This window comes from Petaurus breviceps, unplaced genomic scaffold (assembly GCF_028583685.1).
Source record: "Petaurus breviceps papuanus isolate PSGF00001 unplaced genomic scaffold, PetGlider_PUasm1.0 90721, whole genome shotgun sequence".
NCBI lineage: Eukaryota > Metazoa > Chordata > Mammalia > Diprotodontia > Petauridae > Petaurus > Petaurus breviceps.
In genome coordinates this window covers 4,097,831-4,106,406 of record NW_027187322.1, presented here as the reverse complement: position 1 = coordinate 4,106,406, position 8,576 = coordinate 4,097,831, and the positions used below count along the sequence as shown (strand labels likewise).

Genomic DNA, 8,576 nt, shown 5'->3' with positions numbered 1-8,576 from the left:
CCCCCCCAACAGAATGTAAGCACCTCAAGGACAGGGACAGCACTCATTTTTGTTCCTTACATTCTCAGGGCCTGGCCCAGGCCCAGCACAGAGCAAGCACTGAAGACCTGCTTGGTGAATGGAAACCAGAATGGTAGGAGCGCTGGGGAAGGGAGAGGAAGAGGAAGAGAGCAAGGAGGAGGAAGGGGAGGGGAGGAAGGGTCAGGCTACAAGGACAGGCTCTTCACCATCTCAGGTTGGACTGGCCTCCTCTGTGTCACTAACCACATTCTGGGCGGGGTGGCCAGAGCGCCCTGCTGGTCCCTCACATTTGGTACATCCCTCCCCGCTCCTCCTCTGAACCTGTCCCTGCCCCTACCCCCACCTTCCCTGGTTCCTGGCAGCCTCCTCCAGGTTCTTCCATTCAGAAGTGTCTGAGCCACCTTGGCCCTGCCCCTCCTCCTCAGCCCTCCCGTCTCCAGCCGAGTCCCAAGCCTAGTCCCTCTACCTCCCCAATATCTCTCCCCTGGGTCCATTCTCTCCACCCCAGTTCAAGCCCTTAGTGCTTCTCACCCCCTCACCAGGCTCCCTGCCTCCGTCCCTCCCAAGCATAGGCCTGACTGCATCACTGCTTCCCTCCTAAGGCGGACCCTGCTCCCTGCTTCCACTCAGCTCAAATCACCACTTGGTGCCTGGCCTGCAGGTCCTCCACAAGGTGCCCTCCTACCTTCTCCAGCCGTGCCGGCCTCCCCACCTGGTCTGGATCATGAGCCGTTGCTAGGCTTGGTGTCAGAAATCCAGAGTCTAGGCCTCAGCTGGGCCTCTTCCTACCTGGGCCATGCTGGACAGGTGGCTCCCTGCTCTGTGGCTCCATCTTCCTGCTCTGTGCAATGAAGCCGTCGGGCCAAAGGACCCCAAAGGCCGCTTCTGGCTCTGAATCTAGGCTTTTCTTGCCTCTGCCTCCCTGTGCTGGTCTTACTCAAAGCCTAGCTCCCTTCTGCCTCTCCCAGGAAGCCTTCCCAGACTGCCTCCTCCAGCAGCCCGAGGGGACTTAGTGGGGCCCTTGTCTTTGTCCCCTTCACTGCCTGGCCTGTCTGCTATATTCTCTCCCCTGCCCCCCTCCCTCCCGAATTAGATTAGAAGCCCCCTGAGGCTAAGGATGCTGTCTCCCATATTTTTTTTTTTAACTTTTGTATGTCACTCAAGACCTCCATAAAGTTTTCTTGTTCAGATCAATTGCTTGGAACACTATCTGTCCAGCACCTGCCTTGGGTGCTGAGGACAGAGCTGCAGTGCTGAGAAGGCCCTTAAAAGCATCCCTCACTTTCAGTGGGTTTTGCACAGGACTGGACATCTGAGCAAGCAGGTAGGAAGGCTCGGGGGCAGGGAGGAGGGCAGAGCCACTGGGCCTCAGTCAGACCACTGCAGAAAACCAAACCCAGCCACACGTGAAGAGGATGGGTCACACTGGAAGGCCAAGGAACTGAGGACACTGTCTGGCCTCGCCTGGAGGAGGGATTAACCTTGCTCTGCTTGGTCCCAGAGGCAGAAGCAGGAGCCCTGGGTGGAAGGCGGGAAGGGGCACATTTGCTTTGGTGGGATTGTCATTATCTGAAGGTGGAATGAGCTTTCTGTCTTGGAGGCAGTGAAGCCTTTAGTGAAGGTAGGGTGGGATCCCTTTTTCTGAGCACCTGCTGGGAGAGACTGCTGCACTTTGTCCCATCCAGGCCCACTCACCTTCACTGAAGAAGGCATCCCAGATGCGAAGCACCGTAGCAAAGGGCAGGGAGCGGGCGAAGAGGCAGAGGAACCACTCAGGCAGGTAGAGTAAGGGCCCCACGCCTTGCTGCTGCAGGTGCTTGTGGATCCGGGGGCACAGCTTGCCCAGCAGGGCTGAGAATACCTCAGCATCCAGCCGTATGGCCTCCTTAGGGCGCCAGGAAGGGACGTTGAGCCTTCACCCCCCAACACACGCCCCCTTCCCCTCCCCCGTCACCCAAGAGGCTTGTCCTCAGTCCAGTCACTGACATTCCTCCATGGTACACCCTCTAGCCCAGAGCCCAAAGGAGCCCCCAGGAGATGGGGGTCACTCACCATGTGGGGCCCATAGTAACCTGGCAGGTAGAACTCACAGATCTGTACCAAACACCAGAAAGCCTCCTGTGGAGGCAAGAGATGAAGTAGGGAGGGGGCAGAAATATAGGGAAAGTAGGGGCTTCCCCAGGGGAACAAAGAGGGCTAGATCCTGGGCTGCCTTCCCAAGATCATTTCTGGTAGGGAGGCTTTCCTTTTTGGTGTGTGGCAGAGGGAGTGAGCTCCCTGGGCCTGGGGTGGGGGGCATAGCTCATTGGGAGGGGGAGGAAGAGCTCACTTCAGGGGGGTGAATGATGAGTTTACTGGGGGGTCTCATCAGAGCTGAAAGATAGGCTCACTGAGGGATGGGAGCTCAGCTGGGGTCCCCTCCACTCACTCAATAGGATTGGGGCTGGGGAGGATAGGCCCGTTCAGGGGGGTAGATAATGGGCGGACTTTGAGGGATCTCAGCAGGGTTGGGAGGGATGGCTTGACTTTTCAGGGCTGGCACAGAGGGAGGAGTCAGAGGCTCACCTCAGGGGGCATCTGCATGAGCAGCACAGCAGCGACGGGTCCCTGGGCCTGGCAGTAGCCCTGTTCAGGCCGGTACAGGGTATAGGCCTTAAGCACATTCAGAAGTCCTTGCTGCCTGCGTCAGGAGACCCCATTAGGGCCCCAGCCCAGACCCCACAGGTCACTGCCCCTCCTCTCTGATCCCAAGGCCAGCTCACTTCTGAGAGGACCATCAGCCCTGACCCTTCATGTGCCCCAAACAGAGACATCATGGGCCGAAAGCAGGAGGCACCAGGCTGCACCAGGCAAGCTTCTGAAGAACCAGGGTCTAGTCTTGGCTCTATGACCTGACCTTTGTGTTTTGTTTTTTTTAAAGCAATTGGGGTTAAGTAACTTGCTCAAGGTTACACGGCCAGTTATTATTTCTGGGTGTGGTGCTGAGTATCTGAGCCCGGATTTGATCCAGGTTATCCTGACACTGGAGCCAGTGCTCTTACTCACTGAGCCACCTGGCCGCCCCTAAGCAATTGGGGTTAAGTAACTTGCTCAAGGTTACACAGCCAGGTGTTTCTGGGTGGGTGCTAAGTGTCTGAGCCCGGGATTTGATCTCCAGGTGTTCTCAACACTGGAGCCGGTGCTCTTACTCGCTGTGCTACCTGGCCGCCCCCTGACCTTTGTGTTTTGTGCTCTGTGACCATGGGAAATCCCTGCCTCCATCTATAAAATGGGTGTGGGGCTGGCCGGCCTCTGGGATGCTAATCTCTGTGCTCTGTGACCATGGAAAATCCCTGCCTCTATAAAATGGGTGTGGGGCTGGCCTCTGGGATACCTCCCCACTAGGATGGACATCTCCTAGTCTAAGGGGCCCCCTCCACCCATTCCCAGATCCACTCCCTGGTATACCAGCCCTGGCAAGGGTAGGCTGGAGGGGCTCAATCCTCTCTTACCCATGACCCTGGGGGGACAGGAACATCTCATGGAGGGGGAACTGCCGGTGCAAATCTCTCCCAATTGCCTCAAGCCACTGAGGGTCTCCTGGGGCTGAGACCAGCTCCTGGGGTTAACCAAGGACAGGCAGAAGGGAAAAAAGGCTGAGACAGAGCTGAGGCAAAAGCCAGGCAATGGAGGGTTTGGATCTGCCCTCCCCTATTTGTGGGGCTCCTCAGGAATCCCCGCATTCTAGGCTCAGCTTCTCCTAAGGGGCTGGATGATGGGGACAGGGGGATCTGGGGAAGGGTTACTCCCCCCAGTGTATCAGGGCTTCCCTTTTTCCCTTGCCTTGCTGTTCCCCAGGGCCTTGCTGACTCTGGGTTTGTGGGCCCCTGTGGAGGAGGAGTGGAAGAGAAAGGGGGCAGGGGACCTCCTGGACCCTCACCTGGTAGGTGTTGGGGTTTTGGGCCTGTCGGCCTTGGGCCCCACATAACAGGGGCCAGCAGCGGGCACGAAGGGCAGATGGGATCCCTTTCCGGCACTGGATCTTCACCTGTAGGTGACAGTGCCACCATCAGCATGAGCCACTAATCCAGATGTCCCCTTCCCCCTCCCCAGGAGGTCTGATTCAGCCTTCCCATTCCTTCTCTCACCCACAGATGCTTCAGGCCCAAACCCTAGTTGGACACACACCTAGCTCTGTGAATAGAGAGAAGGACCAGACCCCCCCCCAAAAGATGTAGAGTCCACATCCCTGCCTCCAGAAGGCCCTGGTTAAAATGAACACATGCCCTGGCACTCAGGCTGATTTCTGGAGAGCTAGGTATCAGCATTCTCTGTATCTTGGCTCTCCGAGCTCAGGGACCTGTCAAGCCCAACACAGGGCTCTGTACGGAGTAGGTGCTGTTAAGGCAAAAAGGCCTTAATCAAGCTCTAGAAACTAAGGCTGGATGGTCCCACTTAGGCAAAGGCCTTCCAGCCCAGGTAAGGGTTAGGAGAGCAAGAGCCCCTGAGGCTGGGATTGTTGAGCTGAATGGAATTGGGCAGTCGTCACCCATTTTGGGAGTTGGGAGCCCCACCCGCCCCAGGGATGGGGCCCAGGCAGGAACTGGCCCCCAGTCTTCCTCACCAGCCCAAGTCCTGCCCTCATCCTGGGGAATTCAGTACCCATCTAGATGTTCAGTCTCCTCATCTCTGAGCTCCAGAGACTCTGCCGACACCACCCTGTAGGCTTCAATCCTCTCTCTTCTTGCTGTAAATTCCAGCACACACACACACAGTGCAAGCACACACGTGCACACACACACGCACGTGCACACACACCTTCTCTATTCTTCATTGTGAAAGCCACTGAAGGAAGTTGCACAGCTTATCTTCTGTCTCCTAAACTGGGCTCTCACTGTTGCACAGTAATCCTTTCATTTTTGTCCTGACTGCTGACTCACCTTCCACACGACTTCCTCTTCTCTCCTTCAGCCCATGGCACCAAAGGCTCTCAGCCTTTTTTGGTCCCTAGAGCCCTTGGCTTTCAGGAAAATTTCCCACATCTCTGATCTCTCCTTTCACTCTCCTCTTGACCCTTCACAATCTGGCTTCTGGTCTTCTCATTCCACAGGAACTGTCCTCTCCCAAGTGACCAATGATCTCCTAACTTCCAAACCCAGGGGCTTCTTCTCCATCCTTGTTCTGGGCCTCCCTGCAGCCTCTGGTGCTGTTGGTCATTATCTCCTCCTGGATCCTCTCTTCTCTCTAGGTTTCTGGGCCACTCTCTCTCTCCTTCTTCTCCTCCTCCCTCTCTGACCATTCACCTTCTCTGTCTCCTTTGCTTGATCCTTCTCCGGATCACACCCTCTAACGACACAGCCCCTCCAGGCTCTGCCCCAGCCCTTTCCCCTTCTCCCTCTAGACTGCTTTACTTGGGGATCTCAGCAGCTCCCATGGATTTCATGACCATTTCTATGTGACCATTCCCAAATCTTGTCCCAATCTCTCTCCTGACCTCTAGCCTCCCCTCTCCACCTGCCTTTCAGGCATCCTCAACTGGATGTTTGGTAGACATCTGAAACTCAACGTGACCAAAACAGAGCTCATCCTTTCCCCTAAACCTTCTCAACAGAGCAAAGTCCTTTAGCTATGGCTTGACTGAAACAGCACCAGCCCGGGAGTTCCATGTGCCAATGAAGCCCCAGGTCCCTATGCCTCTTCCTATTCCCAGGGCCCAGCATTTAATAAACGTTCACTGAATGCAATGGAGGCTCACTTTTCCTTTGTGCTCCCCAGATGGGGCCCTCACCTTCTTGGCCCGCCTGGACATGGTCTTCTCCCAGTGAGCAGTCATCTCCACCCACTTCATTTCTCGTTGCCGGATCAGCTCCAGTGGGGGTTGCCCTGGGCTAAGAGGTCAGATAGCACAGGGCCCCCAGTGGTCATTGTCACCTCCCTTCTGTCTGCAGACAGGCCCCTGTCCCATGGCTGGGGGAAGGGTGCAGCTAACCTGAGTCTGTTGTTGTCACAGTAATGGGAAGGATGTGGGTTGGAGTGCGGTCAGAAGAGGGAGGGGGAATGGCTTAGTTCCCCCTCCCTACTGAGCCAGCTCAGAACAGAAGCCAAGAGAGCTCAGGACTGGGCAGCCAAAGGCTGGGTGACCAGCAGCAGAGGGAGTTGGGGGCAGGGGCTGGGGAGCTGTGCCCATCCCACAAATGAGTTTCCCTGGCCTATGGACTTTGCCAAGCACAGAGAGGGGACCATGCTCTCTGCCCCAAGACCCCTTCACCTGTCTCGTCACTGGTCCCAGCACACATGCCCAGCCCCATTAGGCTTTGCCCATCTCCTGCCATCTCTGCCCTCACTGTTCCCTCTGCCTAGAGGCTGGCGCTGTCCCCAATGACCTTCTGCCACCCTCCCCGGTAGGCCTACTGTTTGCCCATTTTATGGATAAGGAGACTGAGGCCCAGAGAAGTCCTTTCCTCTTTCTAGCCCTTGGTCCTCAAAGTCCTTCAAAGAGAACCTTTGAAATCCCAACCCACTGTAAAGCGAGAGTCCTATGACCTGACTTCCGATCCTTAGCCCTGCTCCTCTCCCAGGTGCCCACCCATCCACCTGTCTTCTGTAGACTTTCTCTCCACCTCTCCCCTAGCCCCTAACCCCAACCCACTAGGTTCTGAATACCCTGGATCGAAAGAAACTTTGAATTAAGGGCAACCCCTGAGCCTCAGCCGATGACCTCGCCAGGATCCCCAGGGCATCGCCTTCCCCGGACCTGTGACTGAGTTAGGCCTCGGCCTGCCCCCTGCCCCACTCACCCTGCCTCCGAGGGCTTGGCGCTGCCCCCAATGAAGCCGTAGCGGTCAGCCCTGCGGTAGGGCCCTGGACCATTGAGCTCCGAGTCTGAGCCGAGGGAGCTGGAGTCATCCTGGACGTCGGGGACCGGGGCCAGGTCGTCCCCCAGGGCGGCAGCCATGCCCCACTCCTGCAAGGAATCGGAGGCCAGCGTGGCGGGTGCCTGAGACTGGGGGGTCGACCCCGGCAGTGGCTGGCTCCCCCTCCTCGGGCCACACCTGACTCACCTCAGACAGCCTTCTCTGCTCAGCCCCTGCCTCACCTCCGGGGCGCTGTCGCTCTCACTTCCTCCCCAGAACCATTTCCTCCCCAGCCCCAGATGAAGCTGGGCAGCCCTGGGGTGGGGGTGGGGGCCCCTGCCCCTCACTCCTTCCTGCCCCCCGCCCGGGCTCTTTGGGACGGGCAGGACCTCTCTCCTCCCTCCTCCCTTAAGGCAGCACTGGGTTTGCAGTCAGAGGCCCCGACTCTCTGGGACTCAGTTTCTCCCTCTGCAGTTCCGAATCTGAAAAGCTCACACCGTGGCCGGGCCCAGAAAGGAGCCCGCGTGGGCGTCCTCGAACTTGCAGCCCGCAGCCCAGCCCGAGCCCAGGCGCGGAGGGACGCCGCTGTCCAGGGTCCTGGAGAGCCCGAGGGGGCCCCAGCACAGCGCGGGGTGGGGGGGTGGGGGGCTCGGGCGGAGGCCACGCACCCCTTAGGGTGTCGCGTGCCGGAGCGCCCCCCCCCCTCGGTTGTCCTTCCTCCCAGCTCCGCTTCCCTGCCCTCCCCCCGGGTCATCATCCCCATCACAGGGAATGTTGTTGTAGCCCTGCGAGCTTTGTGCAGAGTACTGACAGCCCCATTTTACAGACAGTGGAACGGAAGGTGGCAGGGGCGTCGCAGCTGGGAAGGGGGTCTGAGGGCGTATTCGAACCCCCAACGTGCGGGATCCAAGGCCCTCGCTGTGCGCAAAGCGCCACCTCGCGGCCCATTTCCCTCTTCTTTCTCCGCCTCAGCGGGGCCCCGCCCCTCTTCCGCCACAGGCCCCGCCCCTCCTCCCCCGCCCTCTCCTCCTCCGGCTCGCTTTTCTTTTCCTGGTCCTGGCCCTGTCCTCGACTTCTTTTCCGGCTCTGGCCGTGGCCTCTAATCCCGCCTCCTGCTTGTTTTCCTCTCCCTATCGGGGCCGGCCCTTGGCTCGTCGGTCTCGCCCCTCCCCTCCTCCTATCCAGGCCGCCGGCTGGATCTCCGGTCCCACCCCTCGTCTCCTCCTCCTCCTATAGGGGGCCATCTTCTGGCTCACTGGTCCCGCCCATCCCCTCCGCCACCGTCACGGCTGTTCCCCTCCCGCTCGGCGGGCGGCGCTGTGGCGCGCGGCTCGGGGCGGGGCCTGGGCGGGGGCTGAGGCCGCGGGCCGAGGGCGGAGGGCGCGGCGGCGGAGGCGGCGGCGTGAGCGGGCGGCGGGAGCGGCGGCGGCGGCGGCGGCGGGCACGGGCCGGAGGGACGTAGCCGGGGCCCTCGGGGCGGCGCCGCCATGTCCGACAGCGAGAAGCTCAACCTGGACTCCATCATCGGGCGGCTGCTGGAAGGTACCGGGCGGGGAGGGGGGGGGCGGTGCCGATCCAGTGTCAATGGGGGGGGAGGGGGCGGGGGGGGGGGGGGGGGGCGGGTGCCGGCGGGCGCGCCGGGGGGGGGGGGGAGCGGAGGGGGGCTGCGGGCGCCGGCGGCGGGGGGCGGGGGGGCGTAGCCACGCAGCGAGGGACCAGCGG

The 8,576-nt window shown here is 59.8% G+C and overlaps 1 protein-coding gene across 1 annotated transcript; it reads right to left on the bottom strand.

Annotated features, from left to right (window-relative positions):
• Positions 1 to 1,543: 1,543 nt before the first annotated feature.
• Positions 1,544 to 7,482, bottom strand: TBC1D10C (TBC1 domain family member 10C). Its single transcript, XM_069066093.1, has 8 exons — positions 7,062 to 7,482; positions 6,798 to 6,964; positions 5,789 to 5,888; positions 3,941 to 4,048; positions 3,513 to 3,619; positions 2,587 to 2,701; positions 2,074 to 2,139; positions 1,544 to 1,906 (listed from the first exon to the last, which is right to left on the bottom strand). Exons 2-8 carry the CDS (start codon positions 6,953 to 6,955, stop codon positions 1,634 to 1,636), a joined length of 927 nt encoding a protein of 308 aa, XP_068922194.1. The 5' UTR covers positions 6,956 to 6,964; positions 7,062 to 7,482; the 3' UTR covers positions 1,544 to 1,633.
• Positions 7,483 to 8,576: the final 1,094 nt, after the last annotated feature.